Source organism: Plecotus auritus (assembly GCF_963455305.1).
Source record: "Plecotus auritus genome assembly, chromosome: 7".
NCBI classification, from domain to species: domain Eukaryota; kingdom Metazoa; phylum Chordata; class Mammalia; order Chiroptera; family Vespertilionidae; genus Plecotus; species Plecotus auritus.
The window spans coordinates 81,830,028-81,853,519 of NC_137774.1; the positions used below are offsets into that span (position 1 = coordinate 81,830,028).

Here is a 23,492-nt window from a genome sequence, read left to right on the forward strand (position 1 = left end):
GAGGAAAAGCTTTACAATGAAGAAACCTGGCTGATACCACCTTAATCAATTAATCAAAATAAACATTACCAGTTATGAGACAAATTGAATTTGTGTACCACCTGATAGGATGCAAAGAATACATCTTCTGTCTTATTCCTGCCAAATATAATTCTGCCATAACTTGGATCTAATCATGAAGACAAATCAGACAAACTCAAATTGAGGGTAATTTTGCAAAATAACGTGCCTGTAATATTCAAAATTCAAGGAAAGTGAAGAAAGATGGAAGGGAAAAAAGTGAAAGAGACTTGATAATTCAGTTCTCTGGATAATCCTAGTTTGGATCCTTTTGCTGTAAAGGATGTTGTTGAGACAACTGGTGAAACTTGAATAGAATCTGTGAATTATTGTTAATTTCCTGATAGTCATGGTTATATACCGTAATATCCTTGTTTGGAGGAATTAATCAAAGCACTGAATGTAGAGGGGTATCATGTCAGAGCCCACTCACAGATGGCTTAGTAAAAAAATGCTCTGTGAACCTGAAATTATTTCAAATTTTTAAAAATAGCAAAATAAATGTTCTGTCAGGCATATTCACCACTAAAGAAATTATTTTCTTTCAAAACTATAAAGAAAAGACTTTTTATATAAACCTACAGCAGGACAGTGTGTTTTCTTATTGAGATTTTTTACATTTATCAGATACAAAAATAATAAACTTGAAAAGAATTCTTAAAAGAGAAGTTTTGGGGTTTTTTTAACACATTCAACATACACACAATTCACATGCAAAACACAAAGCCAGTAAAGAATTGGAAAACGACTGTTGTAGCTGTGTATGTACTCGGGTTTCTAAACGTGGGGCCTAAAATCAGCTGGGCAGGATCTAAAAAGCAACATCCTGAAAAAGAGAACGTTGGGGATTATTGTTCCTGGTTCTTTTTGCAAGGTAATTAAGAATGTAGGCCCTGGAGCCAAGCTTTCTGTTTGGAACTCCGCCACTACTTATAAGATACAATCTAGATTTTTCTAGGCCTCAGTTTTCTCATCTGTAAATCAGGATAATAATGTTGAATTCACAGGTAAACAGAATAAGTGAGATAATACATTCAAAACACTTAGACTGTGGCACATTGTAAGTACTAAATACAGCTGGCAGCTGCTTTATTATTTCAGGAAAAGTTAAAACACTTTCATAAACACCTTCTTTTATATTGGCTTCCTTCTCCCTCACCAGGTGGAGAATTACTAGGAAGCCATCAAAGTTATGTTCTCTGCTGTTAAACCTGTCCCAAGATCAAACTAAAACCTGGAATTGAAGTGTATTCTAGAAGACAGCAGGCATTGCAGTGCAACAGGAAAAAAACTTGGGCTTTGGAAAACCCAGACTTTGGTTAAATTTCAGACCTGCCATGTACCAGCTTTATAACTTTGGTCTTGGTCTGTAAAATGTCTATAATGTACAAATAATCACAGAGACTGATGGGGATCAAATGAGACAAATTTCACAAAACTTCTAAATAAAAAGACCACCTTAAAGAATGTCTTCAAAAAAGTATGGCTTTTTTTATTATTTTTTTTTTTACTGCTTTAAAGGTGCAGGAGCAGTTAATTTAGAAGAATAAATGTCTTAGGAGCAGAAATAGGAGCAGAGCATCTGAGGGCATTTTTTAGAATTGTGATAAGCTCGCTGTGGCTGTTTGTTCCTGCAGAGGCTTAGACTACCAGCACTGGGCTTAAATTGCTTCAGAAGGAATTTCACTTGACAAGAAACATGTCATGTGCTGTGTAATCCCATTCTCAAGAGATGCTGGAGCAGGATAGATAACTATCTTTCTAGAACAGCATGGGTGTCGTGCACACCAGCCTTGGAACCCGGAACAAAGGACAGACTTCATTTAGTTCCCATCTGTGTTTAAATGGGGAAGAGAATATTGACTTTTCTGGCTCTAAAAATGTAAGCCTTTCTTTATCCCACAGAAGGATCATATTAGAGTGTTTTCTTTTAAAGAGAAAATGTGCCTCCTTTAGAGAACATTTAGTTGTCCATCTAAAATTAGTGGCTCTTGGTCATTGATGTAGGACTTCTTTAGAACTCTTGAGTATTACCAAAGGTAGCTTTCCTGTTGCACTTTCTTCTGCTTTAATTCATTCACTCAATCATGCAACAAGTACTTATTGAGAACTAATATTCCAGGCACTCTGCTTTGTGTTGGTTATAAAAAGATGAACAAAATAGGTTTGTCCTGGAAGAGGATTTGGTCTGCTACCCTTACAACCTCTAATGGACTTTATGGGAGCTCTTTGTAAAGGAGTATACTTTGAGTCATTAAAAAAAATAATATTATTTTGGCTACAGTTATAGATAGATATATTTTGGGGTGTATAAAAACAGCCTTAATCCACCTTTGCCTGGAATTGCCATCCCTAGATTTCCTTCAAGCAGCAACCCTTGTGTCTAGTGGACAGCAGTCTGTGATCTACAGAAGTTCCCGTTGTTGATAGCTCATATGAAATTTACTTGGGCTGATCTCTGGTTGAATCTGTTAAGAAATAGAAGCTCTCAGGGCCTCTGCTTTTAATACAGGGGAAGAGATTTTTCCTTAGAACAATCATGGCGATGTTAATTCTCTCAGCCGACTAGCGGCACAGAGGAAAAGTGCTGCTCAGGTCTGAACTGGCGAGGCAGAAAGCTGCAGGGACAGTACTTGTCCCTATTACAAAGAGCACTGCTTTGCCAGGGAAAGCTGGACGCAGCAGAAAGCACCGCACAAAAGAACTTTGGTAGCGCAGTGCCCGTGTTTTTATCCACATAGGCTAGTAGCATGTTTATTCAGCGTTGTGCCTCTGTGGAGATAAGACCCGCTTCCTTCAGATGCCCTGAGCTGCTGTTTGTTTAGCTGCAGAACTTAATGAGTAATGAATGTGCTTGTCTGGCTGATAGAAAGTATTTCCACAGGCTGCGTCTGTGTTTATAGAGAGCCAGAGAGAGACCACAGGCAGCAATTTGTCGTCTTAGGTATCAGCAAAGTCTTCTCTTTTAACAACTAGAGGATTTATTTTTAACTGCTTGACTCAGTGTTTGTCAGATGATTCGGACCATCAAACTGCAGATTGAAGTGCCCAGAGCAGGGGAAGCTGGAATGGCAAAGGAAAGGGGCTGGCTGGGAAAAGGGGTGGGATTTCAGCATCTCCGTGCCTCCGCAACTCTGCCTCCCAATGTGGGAGAGAGTTTAGGGCTTCCAGCAGCATGAGTGTCTGTGCAGGTCAGGCTGGGAACCCAAGGCTGATTGATGGCTGCCTTCAGCTGGGTAAAGACATAATTGCCCACTGGTGATTGGGATATTGTGAGGAGGCGCCCGGCACCCAGGGACCAGAGTATTTTGAGCACGGGTCTCTGCTGATCGGCAAATTGAGCTCTTCTGCTTTATGCTGCCTGTCTCCAGAAGCCTCTCACCATGATCGATAGCTCCAAGAAGCAGCAACAGGGGTTCCCAGAGATTTTAACTGCTGGCGATTTCGAGCCATTAAAAGAAAAGGAATGCCTTGAGGGGAGCAACCAGAAAAGTCTCAAGGAAGGTCAGTGTTTCTGTGGACTGGGCCAAAACTGCCAAATTCCTATTCCCCTCAGCCAGCCTGAGCATGTCTGTCTGATCACCATGCCCTGTCTCTCTCTGCTCCCTGCTGTACCTTACTTACACCGTCTAAGTTCTTTGAAATGAAAGCTTAATGCTGTTCTTGGTAGCACTCTCTAAAGATTCATTAACTGATGGAACTCCAAGGATTTTGCATTAATATAGTAAGGGGACTTATGAAGCCAGTCTTCATTTCACTAAAATCCTTCCAGGTTCATTTTGTATGTTTTCTCATGTTCTCCAAATTTTTTTGTCCCCCCTCCCTCCTTAGGAGAGGCCATTTCCTTTTCAATATTATTCAGAACACTACTTCTTTTATATTTACAAATACATAATTCCAGGAAACTTAAATTTTTTTCTAATTAGCATGTTTATGGTTTTTAGTGTTTAAAACAAGGAAGGTAGCTAGTTCTTTCTTAATTATATCTTTAAATCATTGGTTTAATTGGTTATAATGCATACTGCATTGTTTGTTTTTAAACACACATTGCAGTTTTGTGGTTTTGTAACAAAGCAAAGAAGAAGCTTAATACCGTCAGTTATTATTAGTGGCCACTGTACAGGTACCTGCTGATTAGTTTAAGAAAATGGCCAGAGGTATGGGCATTGCTGACCTGTGTCCTGGCCTACTGTGACAAGACCAGTGCATGGCATGCTTTACCATAACAGCTGGAGGTCAAGGGCTATGGTATAAAAAAATCAGCATCTATAGAGAAGTTTTTCCTAAATTTGAGATGTGCAGATCATCTATCTCAATACTTGTTTAACCTGAAATTTGATTTTCTAATGTTCTTTGGAAGGAAAAACCCCATCTTTTTCATTTTATCTGCTTTCAGCTCCTGCCATGAGCCACCCCCTCACCTTTCACTCGCTCTTACTCATCTTATACAGACCCAGAGAGTAAATGCAGAATTATCTGCCTAAGTAGCAGTTTGAGCTTCTTCCAAAAGGATAGTCCTCCATTTTTTAAATTTAAATTCTGTATTGTTTAAAGTATTAGATATGTCTCCTTTCCCCCCCATTGACCTCTCCCCCGTATTCCTCCATTTTTGCTCATTTAGAATATGAGCATGATAGATTGTTGTAGATTTAAAAGATAATAATGAGAAACAATAGTTGGACTTGCTAGAGTTGAACTACTTTCGGGTATAGGTAGGAAAACATCTAGATCGAAGCAAATGACACACAATGAGGTATAAATAGCTGTTGCCAAGAACCAAACAATGGGTTGCCTCTGCTTGTGCACAGCAGGACTTACTGTAAGTCATTATAGAAGCAATACCGGTGGAGTTTTTAGGAGACATTCTGGAGACTCACTAAGGGAAATGTAATATTTTTTAATTATTCACTTAAAAAAAGTTAAGAATGATCTATATATCATTTAAGTCAAGTTCAAGTGTTAAGCTATTAATACTACCTTAAATTTAAAACAATTTTTGTGCTACTTGAAAAACTGAGAAAGGAGAGGAAAATGGAATAGAAAAAATAAAAAGATGTCACAACAGCAGAATATGATAAAGGAGCATAGAAAGCAAGGATTAAAATTATAGGGGAATTATCAACAGGAACAGCAAAGTAGAGTTGCGATAATTACATAATGCATGAATTGTTTCCCTAACAGTCGTGACCATGCTTTCTGTTTATACATGTGTGATAGTACGATGTCAAAAGAGCAAGAGCATGGACTCTCAAGTGAGATATATACTTGTGGTCAAATCCCAGGCATACCATTTTCTAGCTCTGTGACCCTGGACAAATTTTGTGCAATGAGGAGAAACAATATTTACTTCATAGTGTTTTTATAAGATGCCTGGTTTAATGCCAGCTTATCATCCCTCTTATTTGTTTTTTTTTTAAACCTTTGTTATTTTTCCCTTCTATTTAAAATTAAATTGTTGAGATCCTATATACATTGACAAATATAGAAGTATTCTGTATTTTACTGTCATGTAAATTCATGGATATAAAGAGGTAAAGGGAGAGAACTTCATATTTTAAAACACTCCACAGAAAGATTGGATGATAAAATTCACCTGTCTCATCACAGTTGCACTGAACTGGGTTTTGCTTTATATTTCAGCAGACTGTATTTCTACTCATGTTCTGGTACAGATAGCGCTGAGGGCAAAGAAGCATATAGAGATGCTGAGAGTGATTTGTTACTGGAGTAGTATGAAAATAATTTGGTTCCCATGCAAGATTGAACTGGTGGAATTTAGTGTGTCGCAGTTACTGCCTACAGATGAACACCAATGGTCAGCTTATCAGACTCGTAGAATAAAACAAGGAAAAAGCCACTGCAGAGATTTATCTGTTTTTAAGCATGGAGTCAGTTGTATTAATCCATATAAGTTGGCTACAGTTGTTTGAACACTAAAACGCCCTAGTCTATTTAGATCCTATGCTGTTTTGTCAAAAGAGACAAATATATAAGTGACTGTCAGTAATGTCTAATGGTTTATGCCTCATCTGTTAAGGGAACACACAAAATATTTATTATATTTTATATCAAGAGTGTTTGGTTTTCCATTCATTTTTGGCAAAGTTGGTTTTTGGTTTTGTTTTTATGAAAGAATAACCTTTGGGATTATTCTTAATGTCTGGATCGTAAGTTTCTAGGTGATGAAGAAAGGATAAATTTGGGTCCATTTAGTTCTGATCAGAGACACAGCTTGGTCTCACTGGTGTTTCTGACATGTGTCTACTGTAGGGGATTAGAGGTCCACTCTGCTTTTCAAGTTGTTGGTCTAGTTCTTGTTTATATTGGGATATTTTGGAATTCTTATTATTGCTCAGAGTGCTAGTTAGCTGAAATAATTATTGGGGGGGAGGGGAACAGACTTTGTCAGCAGCAATCATATGTTTCAAGAGTTTGTGTGACACCTTAACAGAAAATTTAGCAATGCCTATTGAAAATGTTTGTGTGTACTGCCAATGAGTAGTAGTCATCACATGCCAGAGAATTGTTTGGATAATAAAGCATATCACCTCACACTTTTGCTAATGCTTGTATAAACTTTTTTTTAACTATGTCAACCCATGTGTGTATTTGGAGAATTTAATTGTTTTTTGCTTTAGGCCACCATAGCAATAAATGTCATGAATTCTAATCAAATTCAAAATAGGAAATTTTCCCTAGGAAAATTTCGAATTTCTTAACTTTTGTCAGGGCAGCATTAGGGATTCTTAACTTTTGCCTTATCCACAGAAGGGTTAGAACATTTTCAAATAATGTTCACCATGGATGAGATTTAAATTTAATTTCTGATTCTGTGGCTAAAGAAGGATATTATAAATCATTGACTTGACAACTTGAGAATCAATAATTATGACTTTTGAGGGAAATCAAATAAATTGAGATGATTTAATTCACATAAATGGTTTAATATAACTCATTAAGGTATTGAATTATAATACCAATGCTACCAGCTAGTTATATCCCATATTTATCAAGACAAAATGATAGCAAATAGAAGAATTAGCATTCAATATACAGAGCTCTCTAATGGTAAAAATAAAATACCACAGAAAGAAAACTGGGTTGTGTATTAATTACCTGGACTAAAGTAACTTGCATTCAGTGTTTTTTAAACAATCAAAGTGATTTCTTGCTCAAAACATAGTCCAAGGTGGATTGGACAGCGTAGTCAACTGTCCTCCAAGAAGTGACTTGGGGAACTGGGCCTCTTTCATTGTGTGGTTCAGTCGTGGGGGAGGAGTTACAGATTTGGAGGAACTCATTCCTAATCTGGCACAGGCTAGTTAATAACAGTTGAGATAATATCTGTAAACGTTTGTGGTACATTGTGTAGTAGACAGTGTAGTAGATTAATGTGGTATACTGGGACATGGCTATAGTAGATCTATTTGTGGAAAAATGCACCTTTGTCTGATATATTATGAGTAATCCAACCTCAGGAAATAGAAGCACCAAAACTTTTTTAAGTGATGGAAATTATCTCAGACATACTCTACCTGTGCTGTCCTTTAGCCACATGTGGTTATTTAAATTTAAAATAATTAAAATGAAATATAATTTTCAAAAATTTAGCTCCTTAATTACATGAGCCACAGTACAACTACTCAGTAGCCATATGTGGTTAGTGGCTACTATATTGAACAGTGTAGACTATAAAACATTTCATCACTACAGAAAGTACTATTGGACTGCTCCCTCCTCTATGCCTTTGCTCACAACATTCCTCTCACCCTAGTTTGCAGGTCCAAAGTGTCTTTAAACCTAATCCTCATGCCATTTTCTAAAGAAAGTCACTTGATCCTGTCAGTTAAAAAATAATTTCTTCTCTCCTGTATATTCCTGTTAATTTGATCTGCATCTCTTCAAGGCATTTCACCTTTTGCCACTATGATATATATCTGTGCTATCTTCATTATTAGACCATAGTATCTCTTGGAGATAGAATCATTGTTTGGATCATTTAAATCTCAACCCCCCAGTGTCCTGCATCTCATCGACACATTATTATTATGCAGCAATTATTTAAAGAGTATTATATACAGCCCTGCCTCTTAAGCAGAATATAATTTGAACTATTACCTTCAGATATAATTTATAACTCAATTATAAGTTCATTGCTGGCCCAAAATATAATGTAATGGTGTCTTAAAGCATTGTTGTGTACAAAATATTTGCCCATGCATACAATGATCCCTAAATCATTACTAGATTACTAGAACTATTATTTAATGTTTGATTTTTGTCATCTGCCACTTCTAGCTGCTCTTCCTTTTCTGATGTGCTGCTTCTAATCTTCTTTAAATTAAGCAACAAATTAACAAAATGTAATAGTGGAATCCTGATTCTGTTGTTGATTCAGCTGCTATGTATTGAGCCATAGCAGAGAAACAATCAAATAGGCAGTTGAAATAAGGCACATTACACATGAATTTTAAAACATCTATTTTTATTTCTCTGGGAATTTCTTCTTTCTTTGTTTTCTGCCAGTTTTCTACACAATTGAAAGTGTCGTACAAGTGAGGTATCACTAAATTAATGTGTTTTTTTTAAGTAAATTTGAAAAGTAAGGTATGGTCTTTATAATAAACTAGAGGCCCAGTGCACCGATTCATACACTGGTGGAGGGTGTGGCCTGCGGGGATCGGCCTGCTGCGGGAGCACTGCTCATCCCGGTCAGCTGAGTGGCGCTCCCACTGTGGGAGCGCAATGACTACCAGGGGGCAGCTCCTGCATTGAGTATCTGCCCCCTGGTGGTCAGTGCGCATCATAGCAACTGGTCAACCAGTTGTTCTGGTCGTTCCGCCGTAGGGTCATTGGGCTTTTATATATATAGATTTCCTCTCCCCAGAATGTGACTCAACATTTTTTTAAAAAAACAGCATGTGCTACTTTTGAGATGAAATTATATAACTTAGTTTTTTATTAGAAATAATTTCATTTGGCAGAAATTTGAGTGCTTCTACACAGCATCATGCCAGAAGTTATAAACCTCTTTTATCCACAACATTCAGGGAGCTCATAGCCTAAAAATCAAACTAAATGATAATATAGGAGTTAAAATATGCTCAGACATAAAGGAGATACGGAAGAGAACCATGTCTGCTTTGGTCCAAATGAGTGATGATTATCAACTGTGAGAGCCAGCCTGTCTCTTGTGTTTGAGAACTGTAGTCCTCTACACCCCTGATGTCACCAGTGGGCAGGCCCATTACTACTTCCATGAAACATATTCCTCCAGGGTTTCCTATCTCAACTAATGGCACCTCTGCTACCCATTGGCTCATACCAGGAACCTAAATGAGAGTGACCTCCTCCTCCTCACCAACTCCTATTACTAAATCTGTCAGTTCTACCTCAAAAAAATATTTATCCACAACACTGTTCAACCACGGGTACCATCCTTCCTCAAATAGTCTTTTTTTTTTTCTTTTTTAGTTTTAGAAATATAATTGACAGCATATAAGTTTAAGGCATGCAGCATAATGATTTGACTTACATATATCATGAAATTATTACCATGATAAGTTTAGTTAGTATTCATCCTTTCATGTAGATCTATACTAATAAAAGGGTAATATGCTAATTAGACTGAGTCAACCAGATATCTTCCGGTCGTCTGGTCCTCCTTCCAGACAAAGCCATGGTGGTGGGTGCCGGGCACAGGCGGTTAGGGGCGATCAGGCCAGCAGGCAGAGGCAGTTAGGGGTGATCAGGCAGGTGGACAGAGTGGTTAGGGGCAATCAGGCAGGCAAGCAGGTGAGCGGTTAGGAGCCAGCTGTCCCAGATTGTGAGAGGGATGTCTGACTGCCGGTTTAGGCCCAATAAACTGGCAGTCGGACATCCCCTGAAGGGTCCCGAATTGGAGAGGATGCAGGCTGGGCTGAGGGACCTCACCACGCCCCTCCACCTCATGCACAAATTTCATGTACCAGGCCTCTAGTATTAAATAAAAGGAAAGAGTATTTATAGAAATCTTTACTCAAGTAGAGATAGACCTGCAGCTGATTCCTCCCCACCCACTCACCCCCTTTACTGAGGCCTGCCTCTGTCTCAGAAGCAGGTGGTACTCCTCTCTCCCTCTGTTATTCTCTCCCAGAATGCCTCTCCCTGCCCATCCCAACCCCAACCCCACCCCATTAGCATGAACTGCAACTCACCCTTCTACCTGCGTCATCATGCATGGTTGCTATGATATTGGGATAGCACACAAGTTATAACAGTTTTGTGTTCTCTTTATGTTTTGGTGGCACGTGTGCATGTGTGTGTGTGTGTGTGTGTGTGTGTGTCCATGTAGGTATATATATGAATGGCTATATGTAGACATGCATGTGTGCATGCATGTGTGTGAGTCCCACTCCTGAATCCACAAAAGGGGAAGAAGGACCAGGATACTGGGCCAGGATGAATTGACCTCAAGAGAATAGCATGTACTTTCTATAATGGGGAAAAAATGGAGGTAAAGAACATTCTATTATTTCCCTGTTTTCATTGTTAATTGTCCTTTTGTTCAAGGAGCCTCCCTTAGGAATTAACATCAAGAAATTTCAGAATCTTTTATACAACATACATTTTCCCATTTCAGAGGAATTAAAAAGGAATTCAGGGAACTCACAGCCTAAACTTACCATGGTAATAATTTCAGAGGAATTAACTTATGAGCACCTCTACCTAGAGCTGCACACTGAAATTCCAATATAGTGGTAGAATGTAGAATTTCTGATTGCCCCAAAATAAGAAAAATAAACATTATCTCCTTTTAGAACCATATAGGGTAAGAAATCTAGAAGTTCAGGTACAGAACCAGCATGTTACTACAGATTAAATATTGTCAGATAAAATAAATCAAGTATTGTTTTAATCTCTGTACATTGCTGGTGATCAGGCAATTAAATGGATGATTTTGCTTTTGAAGTGTTTATGTTGTTATACTTTAATTTATCCCACTGTGTACTTTATTTTTACTACTTTTTAACCAAATGAGATTTTTTTAAAGTGCATACATCTACATATATAATCCTTTCTATATGTTGCCACAGGCTAATGTTATCCTTGCCATTCTGTACCAGGCCCCTGGCTTGACATCACGTTGTCATACCACGAGAAGCATACTTAAATTCATTCCATCGTTTGACAAAAAGGAGAAGGGAATTTGTGTGAAGGTATGATCAGTTTAAAGAAACATGCCCCATTTTTAGCAGTCTGTTTCCATGGTAACAGAAGCAGCAGCCAACTGGAGTTATCAAAGTGCCTGTAAATTTCCAAGGAACAGTGTTGAAAACATTGTCTTCCTGACCTCATGCTGCAGATTAATGCAGGAAACCTACAGTGTGTTAGCCTAGACTGTCAGCATTTTACTTTTTACTTCATTTTTGCTCTTTAATTCCTAATAGAGGGTAAAAGCTACATTCTAGACTGTGACCTCCTTACCGGCAAGGGTCGGTCAGTGGTTTAGAATTCTGCAGTTTGTACCACCTGCCTCTTCCCCCACAGTACAAACCACCATTTTATTTTTTGGCCTCTTGCTTTCCATTTTCTAAAATTACTTCAAGAACCTTACTTTTTTAATTGGCAAATTAGACCCCTGAAAATACAATCAGTCTGTAATCTTTGGCTGCTACTTTTTATCATCTATGAGAGTACTTAGTGTTTTTCTCTTCTTTAATGCAGCATGAAGTTCACATTAATTGTAAGTGGAGATGAAAAGAAATTAGTATCTACCAGTTTTTCGTGGTGCCCTTTATTCCTTTTCCCTTCACCTGCCCTTTTTAGCCTTCTTGTACCCTTCAGAACAATGTCATTAAATTTTTTCTTCTGTTCTATCACCAACATCAATTCAAAAATACCCTGAGCCTCAAATTCATATAACAAAGCAAAATAGCATTGGTTCTGCCCCATGATAATCACTTGCCCATAGAAAATCCTCTTGGTGATTTATTCTTAAATTTGGCATAGTATTCTTTTTCCTTAGAAAATAGTAAATTATTTATATACTAAGTACACCATGCAAAATTGAGTAAAACATGTTTATTAAAACTTCTATGTGGTGAGCATTGTAGAAAGTTTTACAATATAGGATGAGGGCTAGAAGGGGAAATAGAGGCCAGGGGAAAAAAAACAACAAAACCTAGAATTCAGTATGACCAGGTATATATAATGTAGTTGTTATTGTAGTTATCAGATCATTAAAGATAAAGACACCATTTATGGTTAATGGAATTGTGGTGGTGAGAGGGAGGGTGAGTGAGAAATAAGAAAGTCTAATTACTGTTTAATTAGTTTCTTAAAGTCTTTTCTAGCAATTTATCTTTTGTAAATTAAAGTAAAATTCACATAACATAAAATTAACCATTTTAAAATAAAATAATTCAGAGCTATCTAATGTATTCACAGTTTTATACAACCACACCTCTCTCTAGTTTCAAAACATTTTCATCATCCCAAAAGAAAACCCTGTAACTATTACACATTTACGCCCAAGCTCTTTTCTCCCCAGTTCCTGGTAACCAACAATCTGAGCTCTCTGGGTTTACCAGTTCTGGATATTTCACATATCTGGAATCCTATAATATGTGATCCTTTGTGGCTGGTTTCTTTCACGTAGCATAATGTTTCTCAGGTTCTTCTGTATTGTAGCATGAACCAGTAGTTCATTTCTTTTTATGGCTGAATAGCATTTCATTGTATGGATAGATCACATTTTGTTTATCCATGCATCTGTTGATCTTTTCCCACCTTTTGGCCTGTTCCCATGTGTTTCTCTATTGTGAATAGTGCTGCTGTGAACATGTGTGTACATGTATGTGTTTGAGTGCCAGATTTCAATTATTTTTAGTTTACCTAGAAGTGGAATTGCTGGGCTGCAACTGTTGTTAACTAAAATCTATACTAATAATAGAGAAATATGCAAATTATCCGTTACAGTGTCACATCATGACTGGATCAGCAGGCTGCGTCCCCACCCTCTGCTCAGGCAGCTGCAAGGCCTGGGGTAGGATAGGATATGATAGGAGGGGATAAGAAAGGAGAGGGAGAGGAAGGCAGGCCTGCATGCAGACAGGCCAAGAGGAGAAACAGAAATACAGAAAGGGAACAAGACGCAGGAATGGAAAAGGGAAGGAAACGCGGGGCTGCACATGGGAGGGGGTGGCAGCCACGGGGGAGGGGGAAGCAGGTGTGCCCTGGCGCATGGGCCGTTGGCGGGGAGGCGCCCACGGGTCCGGGACGGAGTGGTGGACGGTCCGAGACCTTCTGGGTGGAGGCGCTCCTGCTTCGCGGCGGCAGCAGCAGCACCTGGGCCACTTGGGCCTCGGCCACCCTCGCTGGGCCAGGCGTCCCGGGCAGGGAATGGGAGCAGGATGGTGGTGGGGAGGCCGGGAAAGGGGGGCCATTGAACACCTGGCCGGGGCTGAGGCCTGGGCTGGGGGTTAACACCCCCCCCCCCCCCGAACGGAAGCTTTAAGAAGGGAGGAAAGCAGGGAAGAACTTCATAAAGGAGTCAGTAGAGAGCAGCGTTAAAGAAAGAAAGAGGATGTATGAGTGAACTGTAGGAGCTATAATGAAAATCAAGTATAGTTGTATACTGGGGACAGATTTTAAAAGTAGGAGTCAGAAAAGAAAAAAGATAAATAATAGTGAATAATTAGGCAGATAGATAGATAGATATTAAAACAGTGGAAGTAAGTAGAGAAGAATGTATGGGAAAGGTAGGATGAGAGAGAAAGAGGTAGGGAAGAAAAGTTTTAAAGGGGACCCAGTAGTGCTTAAAAGGAGAATGGGAAGAAGGAAGAAATGGGGGAGGGAGCAAAACAGGTCTGAGGGAGGAAGTGAAGAAAAAAATTAAGGAAAGAAGGAAAAGGGGAGGGAGGGCAGGGGTAAAGATAAAGGAAAGAAGGACTATGGGGAGGGAGGGAGAGTAGGAGAAAGATGGGAAGAAGGATGATGGAATAGAAGTAGGAAATAAGGAGGAAAGAAAAGTTTATAAATGATGAGTCAGTAGGAAAAAGTGTTACATAAAGGAGAGAGAGAAATTGTGTGAGAGGGAGAAGCCAATAAGGAAGTCAAATACAATTGTGTGTGAAGGGGATAAGATTTTTAAAAAAAAGTTAATAGAGGCAACCAGGCCGGCCGGGGAGGGCAGTTAGGGGTGACCAGGCTGGTAGGGGAGGGCAATTAGGAGAAGCAGGCAGGCAGGCAGGCAGGTGAGCAGTTAGGAGCCAGGGGTCCCGGATTGCAAGAGGGATGTCCAACTGGCAGTTGGACATCCCTCAAGGGCTTCTGGATTGGAGAGGGTGCAGGTCAAGCTGAGGGACTTCCCACCCCCATGCACGAATTTTGTGCACCGGGCCTCTAGTCTATATATATAAAAGCCTACGTGACCAAACGACTGGTCGACTGGTCGCTATGACGTGCATTGACCACCAGTAGGCAGACACTCAATGCAGGAGCTGCCCCCTGGTGGTCAGTGGTGCTCCCACAGCGGGAGTGCTGCCCAGCTTGACCGCCCCATTCCAGCCACCCACCACCCCTGTGACAGCCACTCACTCCCTCAGTAGTCCTGCAGGTCCAATCTCTGGAGAACGGGCCAGACACCGACACACGTGCGCCACTGGCACGATCCCAACAGATCCGCCAGCCTCCTGGAAGTTGGCCTCGGGCACCACAGCCGCTTCCTCTCCCTAGACACTCTGCAAGGAAGAAATGATACAAAAGCGTCTGCCAGGTGGCTCCCAACAACTGGCACAAATGTCAGGGGGACAGATCCGGATCCTGGGCCAGCAAGGGTGTCCCACCACCCACCCAGAGGGCTGATTGCATCCCGGCCACTCCCATTCCCCTCAGGATGGGTGCCAGACGCAGGGCTCACAGCTGGCGAGTGCCGCTGCGGTGGCACGAGCCTCTCCTGATCAGGACTGACTGGGCACGAGCCCGCGGCAGGCGCAGCAGGGCTGGGATGAGTGGGAGCAGCAGGCAGGAGTGTCAGGCCACGCCGAGGGACCCTACCCATGCATGAATTTGTGCACCGTACTTCTAGTCTGTAATAATAAAAGGGTAGTATGCTAATTAGACCGGACATCCTTCCGGATGAAGCCAGGGGCAGAGGGAAGCCCATGTTCCGGGTGCCTGCCGGCAGCCAGAGTGAAGCCCGGGTCCCGGGTGCCTGTGGGCAGCCAGAGGGAAGCCAGCCCGGGTCCCAAGTGCCAGAGGGAAGCCAATGTCGGCAGCCGGGGGAAGGAAGGCCTACTCTTGCACGAATTTCGTGCATCAGGCCTCTAGTTTTATATAATAAGCTTTAAAAAGAACTGCCAAAGTTCTAATTTCATATCTCATGGTCTTCTCTTATAAAAATGATATAGTTCAGAGCCAGTGAGTGACTTGCCAGCTTCCTGACTGACTTCTCTCCCCCAAGCTGTTGTCATTATTAGTTGGAGCTTTTCTGTAATAAAAAACCATGTTTCTTTTCAACTTGCTCTTCACTGTCTGCAGTGATATTTCAGGCCCCCTTTACTGGCCTCAAACTAACTTTTCCTTCATCTCACTTTCAACAGATGACCTTCCTTCCTCCTTCTCTGAGAAAATAAAAGCCATCATTTGGACGTCCCAGACCAAATCTATAAACCTATCTGCAGCTATATCCAGTCCTTGCTGCCCTCCTCTAATGATAGAAGTGTCTCTTAACAGAGGCTGTCCTTGTATGCTCTGCACCTCCTTCCCTTCAAGGGACCTGCTGCCTCTTAGTTTCTTGTTCATTTTCATCCATATTCATTCCCATTCTTTCTCTTCCATTTTTTTTCCTTCCCTTTCCTCTCTCTTGCTCTTTAATGGTTATAGACTTGCTCAAGTATGTTCCAACCTGAAGTTCCATGCCTTCTCAAGCTTTTCACCCTCTCTCCTACCCTTCATGGGCAACATCTTGAAAGTATTGTTTCCATTAACATCATTCACACTTTTGGTCCTTCTTTATTCCTTAACCTCCTCCAGTATGACTTCCATTCATCACTCCAAAAAGTAGCTCCTCCATGTATTAAAACAGCAATACTTAACCCTGTTGATCATGAATCCCTTCTAGAAACACTTTATACACATCCTTCAGGCTACTTCTCCTCCCAGGCAGCTTCCTCTGTCTTCTTTATTAGATTTTCATCCCCTAGCTGATCTATAAATTGTTAACTTTTAATTGTTAACTTTCCTCAGAGCATAGTCCTGGGCTTCTTTTGCCTTTTCTTTTTATATTCTCTACGTTGGCAAATACTACATAATCACAACTTCCAAATTTCAGTCTCCTAGCAAGACCTACCTTCTGAAATCTGGACCCATATGGCCAGTTGTCACTTGCACATTTCTACTTCCAATTCAGACATGTCCAAGACTGGACTCCCTAATGGCCAACTTGTGCTCTTTATCTCAGTAAATGGTCTACTTGGGTGCTTAAGCCAGAAACCCAGGCATCATTTTTATCTCTTTCTCCTTCAAATACAATATCCAGTCCCTACCACATGATGTTGTTTTTATTCTGAATAGATCTCAAATCTGGTCATTATATCTCTCAGCTGCTGGAGTTGAAGGAAAAAAGGAGAAGTCTTATGCTTAAGTTTTATACCCTGGAACATCAGAAAAATTCTACCAAATTTATATAAATAAATATATGATTTGCAAGAGAAAGCTTAATCTGAACTTCTGACAACCACTCAAACCTAGCCCCATTACTTTACTAATTCCTTTGATATCTTTTGGTCCCTTACTGCTTATTTATTGTACCAAATTTTACTATTATTTTGGGCTTATATAGCCAGTTTTAGGTAAGTGGAAGTGAATTTAAAGTTACTTTAAAACATGGTGATGTATATTGTGGGGAAGGGATGAACAAAAAGATACTCTCTTACTCTGTAAGTGGGAGTATAGATTGGTACAACCATTTGAATTGCAATGTGCCCTATGAAATTTTAAATTATTAGAAATGTAGTGTGTTTGTAAACTCAAAAAATGCTAAAAAATGAATCAGGAGAATCATTGCAGCCTTATTATAATAGCAAGAAATCTCAAAACTTAAGAGTGTATGATTGATACATCCATGTGTTAGATACAGCTACCCGTGTTTCCCTGAAAATAAGACAGTGTCTTATATTAATTTTTGCCCCCAAAGACACGCTAGGTCTTATTTTCAGGGGATGTCTTATTTTTCCATGAAGAAGAATACGGTACACAGTTATTGTTAAATGAAAATAAAGGAAATTTACTACCTGTATATGGTACGGTAGTACGGTAGTTGTCAACACAAACCAGACAAACTGTGAATCCTACAGTATCAAGAATTTACTCATTTATTCAATGACAATCATGTCATCATCTTCTGGAACATCATCATAACAATCCAATTCCTGAATTTCCTGGTGAATTTCTTGTGACTCCATTTCTTTCAGAATCAGTGGACCAAATCTCTCATGTTTAGCAATAGCACTGTCTTTAAATGAGTACTTCTTGTCAAGGTAGCCTGCTCGCGGTGCATTTGCAATGCAACTGTCAGTGATTTTCTCCCATGAATTCTTCACCCAAGTCACAACTTCTTGCAGTTTAGGTTTCACAAAGTTTCCACGCTGATTTCTCTCCATTCTATTTTCAGTGTAGTCATTAATTTCCATGCGCAAATTGTCTTTGAATGGCTTGTTTATTGCAATATCAAGAGTCTGGAGATAGGCCGTCATTCCTGCGGGAATCATTATCTGATCTATTTTTCTTTCGTGAAGAAATGTCTTCATGTCTTTAGCGGGTGAGTGCTGGCTGCATCCCAGACTAGCAGACCTCTTTGGCTCCCTCGCATAACAAGCAGCAGCATTAAATCGACCCACTTCCTTATAACTACTTGTGTGGCCCAGGCTTTTTCAGTTTCAGGAATAAAAATGCCCAAAACATATTCAATCTTTTCCTTCTTGCCCTTAGAAATGATTAAAGGTGGGATTTTAGTGCCATCCAGACGAATTGCCAAAATACAGGAAACACGTGCACTTTCGTAAGCAGTGGAGGGAATGTATGCTAAGGAGGCACCCCGCTGTTCAATTGTTGTTTGAGATGATTGGCCCATAAACACTGCAGTTTCATCCATAGCAATCATGTTGGAAAGATTGTATTTAGAGAAGTCAGCATCATCAATAAAGGACTTGAATGCAAGTGCTCGCTTAATAACTTGAGTATCTTCCAACCTAAACAATGTTGTAGATCTTCTTAAAGACAGTTCACTTCGCTGAAGGAAATTATCCAGCCAGTGTTGTGATGCTTTGAAGTCTTCGAGGGCTATGTCAAACTGTGGTGCCATTGCAAGGGCAAATTCTTGAATCTGAGCCCTATTCACAACCAAAGCCTTTGCTCTCCTGTCAACAACCCATTCACAGATCAGGTCCTCCAGCTCGGAAAATAATGGTTGCCGACCTGATCCACACTTGCGCTTTTTAGCATTTCCCTTGTCCACTTGTTCAATGAGGTTACCATACTCTGCTCGCCATTTTCGGACCAATTGGATACTCATCATCTTCTCTTTGCAGAAAGCAGTAAGATTTTGGCCCCAAGAGTCTTCCACGATTCCTTTCTTGTACTCCACGGAGTAGCTTTTTCTTTTTGCGCTCATTTCTAGGGGTAAAAAAAAAAAAAGGAATTGGGGCATCAAGGTGGGGGGAGGGGGATCACTCAAAATGACACAGGGGGGATCAGAGGGGGGAATCAAAATGGCACAGGAGAATCAGAGGGGGGATTACCATTTTAGTAACCCCTTTTGATCGTCCTGTGTCATTTTGATTGTCCCCTCTGATCCTCCTGTGTCATTTTGATTGTCCCCTCTGATCCTCCTGTGTCATTTTGATTGTCCCCTCTGATCCTCCTGTGTCATTTTAAGTGATCCCCCTCCCCCCACCCCTGTGCCACTGAACACCTTCACCAGACATCCCCCCTACCCCTTTATCAGACATTTAACCCCTGGGGCCTGCCTGGGGACTGTCACTGGGCTTGCTGGGGCCTGGATCCGGGCTGGAGCAGGGTCTGCCACTGACTGAGAACCTTCAGTCATCATGAAGGCAGCCGCGAGCATCAGGTAGTGTCACCAGAGACAGACCAACACTCACCACCTTCGCCGTGTCCTGTCCGCTCTAATCCTCCTGTTCTTCTACACGCATCTGTGAAAGTCTCCTCCTCTCTCCCGCCCCGCGCTCACCGCTCACTCCGACCTCCGCTCCGCCTCCACACAGCAGTGATGTCAGGACTCCGCGTAACGTCACTGGTTGCTAGACGCCAGTCGGGGTGGCCCTAACGACCAGTTTACGGTAAATTAATTTTCATTCTGAGACAGAGCCTAGGGGCCTTATTTTCAGGGGATGCCTTATATTTCACTCAGAAGGAAACCTGTAAGTAGGTCTTACTTTTGGAGGATGTTTTATTTTCGGGGAAACACGGTATTAACACAGCCAGTAAGAATGAGCTAGATTTCATGTTTTTTAAAATATGTTTTTATTCATTTTAGAAAAAGTAAGGGAGAAGGAATCAGAGAAACTGGGAGAGAAAGAGAAACCTCGATGTGAGAGATACATTGATTGGCTGCCTCCTGTTCACACCCTTAGTGGGGATCGAACCTGCAACCTAGGTTTGTGCCCTGACTGGGAATTGAATGGCAACCTTTTAGTGCACAAGATGATGCTCAACCAACTGAGCCACACCAGCCAGGGGTAGATTTAATGTGTTTTTCTAAGCAAACACTAAACTACATGACTAGTATGATCCCACTGCATGTGTTTCCTTTGCATATCCTATCTAATAAAAGAGTAATATGCAAATTAACCATCACTCTGCTACAACCACAAGCCACTCCCACCAGCCAATCAGGAGTGAGTATGCAAATTAACCCAACCAAGATGGCTGAGGCCACAGAGCGAGCAGGAGGCTTGGGTTTCCCTGACAATGGAGGAAGCCAAGCTTTCCGCCTGCACTGGCCAGCCTAGGCCTCCGCTCAAGGCTACAAAGTTTCAATTATAAAAGATAAATAAATCCCAACAAAAATGGCGGCAGCCACGGAGATGGAGAGAGCAAGAGGCTTCAGTTTCCCCGGCGATGGAGGAAGCCAAGCTTTCCACACACGCTGGCCAGCCCAGGCCTCTACTCAAGGCTACAAAGTTTCAATTATAGAAGATAAATAAATCCCAACAAAAATGGCTGCGGCCACAGAGCAAGCAGGAGGCTTGGCTCTGCTCAAGGCTAAAAAGTTTTAATTATAGAAGATAAATAAACCCCAGATACCAGGAATCCGCTTGGGTTGCTGGGGGGTGTGGCCGGCCTGCAAACCACCACAGGCCCCTTGCCCAGGCTGCCCCACGCCCCAAGGGAACCCCCACCCTGACCCGGGACACCCTTCAGGGCAAACCAGCCAGCCTCCACCCGTGCACCAGGCCTCTATCCTATCTAATAAAAGTGTAATATGCAAATTGACCATCACTCCAACACACAAGAAGGCTGCCACAAGTTGGCCAGCAGGGGAGGGGAGTTGGGGTGACCAGGCCGGCAGAGGAGGGAAGTTAGGGGTGACCGGGCCTGCAGGGAAGGGCAGTTGGGGGGGACCCAGGCCTGCAGGGGAGAGCAATTGAGGCGGGGACCAGGCCTGCAGAGGAGGGCAGTTAGGGGTGACCAGGCCTGCAGGGGAGGGCAGTTAGGGGCAAACAGACTGGCAGGGGAGCAGTTAGGCATCAATCAGGCTGGCAGGCATAAGTGGTTAGGGGCAATCAGGCATGCAGGCAGGCGAGCGGTTGGGAGCCAGCAGTCCTGGATTATGAGAGGGATGTCCAACTGCCCGTTTAGGCCCGATCCTAGTAGGGCCTAAACGGGCAGTCGGACATCCCTCTACTGGGATCGGGCCTAAACGGGCAGTCGGACATCCCTCTACCGGGATTCGGCCTAAACGGGCAGTCGGACATCCCTCGAGGGGTCCCAGATTGGAGAGGGTGCAGGCTGGGCTGAGGGACACCGCCCCCCCATGAATTTCATGCACCGGGCCTCTATTTATATATTTAATATTGTTGGAATATTCACAAAACATTCTCTGGGAGCCCTAGACATTTAACAGTGGTTACTTTGTGGAAAAGGACTAGAGTAGCATGGACTGACTTTCACTTTTCTTTTTAATACTTTTTTTTTATCTGCATGTGTCACTTATTTTAACAAATAAAAATTAAAATTTTTTATAAAACATTGATTTTTAAATAGAGATATTAGTGGTACAAATAGTAAGGCATTTCTGAGTCCCAAACTCAGAAACAAACACTTCAGGATTGACTTCTTACCCTTTAACTGCAAAATAAACCATATACAGCAAAGAACTGCAAATATGGGAGTCTTTGTAAAATTACACTTTTAAATCCTGTTGATAAGGGGTGTGGAAATATATCTCCCCTTCAATTTTGTTGTAAACCTAAAACTGCCCTAAAAAAAATAAAGTCTTTTAAAAAAAAAAACTTACGGCTTTTTTATCTTTGAAAAAAAGTAGTTCTCTTCAGTCAGTATGTAAAGTAATAGCAGTAATAGTAACAATAATTACAATTTAACATTTATTTTTAAGGTAAAGGAAGAGCAGTTCATCAGTCTTTTGCCTTTTCAGTATAAATCTTTAAGCTGTCATTTTCCCCCTCCCAAATAATCAAATGAAATTGTAAACTTGACTGCTAAGCAGCTGCTTGATAAACACTGAACCAGGATCACATGGGGCCTCAAACTTAATTGTCCTAAGGTGTTACTTAGGGGCCAGTTCATCCCTCTAATGTCTAAATTCAAAAGATAATGTGAGAATGTTGGCTTTTCTAAATTGTCTTGTTTTCATAGGATCAGGCCCCTAATTTAATACTATTTAAACAATACATAATAAATGTTTGCCAACCAACCACTTCATTCATTTATATCTGTTTGAAAATATTTTTTTAAAAAATAACTGAAATCAGGTTCTGTTTTTGGCCTGATACTGATTCAGAGTCGATATATAGTCAATTCCAAGAGTGTTCTTTAGTTTTCCATCTTTGTTTTTACCTCTGGTTTACCTAACCGTTCCTTGACTGCTCAGGTTTTTTTGTTTTTTCTTTCACCCTTCATGATTCTGCAGTTTTTTTGTCCAGCATCTTATAATTAAATAATATACATTGGATCCTCTCTAGCTTGCAGACAGCTGCTTACCTGCCCTCCCCTCTTCAACCCACCCTCCTTCATACCCCATAACTAGCTATTTATAAAGAGTTTTCAAGACCATGGCTGCCTGCCATTTTGCTTCCTAGGAAGTATTTCTGCCTTGTTTTTATAATATACAGTCTTCAGATGTCCCCTTGCAAACCTAGGCCAAAACTATGCTTTGTTTTGGCTTATTCAGTTCATGCTGAATCGCTATATGTTATTATTAAAATGTTGCATAATAAGGGTGTTCTTTCTTTAGAGTGAAAAAGCACTTTATGTCATATTAAGGAAATATTCTAAACATTCTACTTATAGAAACAAAAAAAGAATAGACATATCATCTGGGTTCACAAAGCAGCTGGAAACTTTGAAGTGGGTATAAGTATTACGTGAAAGACAGCATGATATTTTAAGGTTTTTCATACTGGAGACTAATCCTAAGATTTTGTTCTGAAAGCACTTTAACCAGTGGTCGGCAGACTCATTAGTCAACAGAGCCAAATACCAACAGTACAATGATTGAAATTTCTTTTGAGAGCCAAATTTTTAAACTTAAACTTCTTCTAATGCCACTTCTTCAAAATAGACTCGCCCAGGCTGTGGTATTTTGTGGAAGAGCCACACTCAAGGGGCCAAAGAGCCACATGTGGCTCGCGAGCCGCAGTTTGCCAACCACTGCTTTAAACCATTTAAGAATCAGGAGAAAGGAACTAAAAGAAGGTACTTTTAAATATCTGAATTATTTATAATGCTGAATAAGAATGACATTTTATCTTTACCATTAGATAAGCTACCTTTCATTTTTTTAAATGGTCTTTAAAATTAAATTTTTACTTTTCCTGTATAAAAAAAAAAGAGCAAGTTCAAAACACTTCTGTTGACACAATATTGTTTTTATCTGTTCTAACAAGGAAAACACTAAGTAGAATTTTCAAAATTATATGCATTTTTCTTTGTTGAAATGTAATAGGATACCATGAATGTTAGCCCTAAGAGATAACAAGACACATCACCTTGGAAAAATCCAACAATTAATTAAAATTTTTATCTCTAAATGCAATGGATATAAAGTAGTATGTATTTATATTCTCACTCATCTATAATTTCAAAGATGATACATATATCATGGTCAGCAAGTGGCTCTAGAGCAGGCGTCCTCAAACTACGGCCCGCGGGCCACATGCGGCCCACCGAGGACATTTTTCCGGCCT

General features: G+C 40.8%; 1 protein-coding gene across 5 annotated transcripts in view; it reads left to right on the forward strand.

Annotated features, from left to right (window-relative positions):
• The window catches only part of MRTFB (myocardin related transcription factor B), a 307,130-nt gene that overhangs the window by 221,280 nt on the left and 62,358 nt on the right, over window positions 1-23,492 (forward strand). The window contains exon 1 of one of the 5 annotated variants that reach the window (XM_080680359.1): window positions 3,198-3,564. The exons of the other annotated variants lie outside the window; for them this stretch is intronic. Coding sequence (XP_080536485.1) covers window positions 3,444-3,564 — 121 coding nt within the window. The 5' untranslated portion in view covers window positions 3,198-3,443. Of the gene's footprint in view, window positions 1-3,197; window positions 3,565-23,492 lie in introns of those variants that run through there. 5 annotated transcript variants of the gene reach the window in all.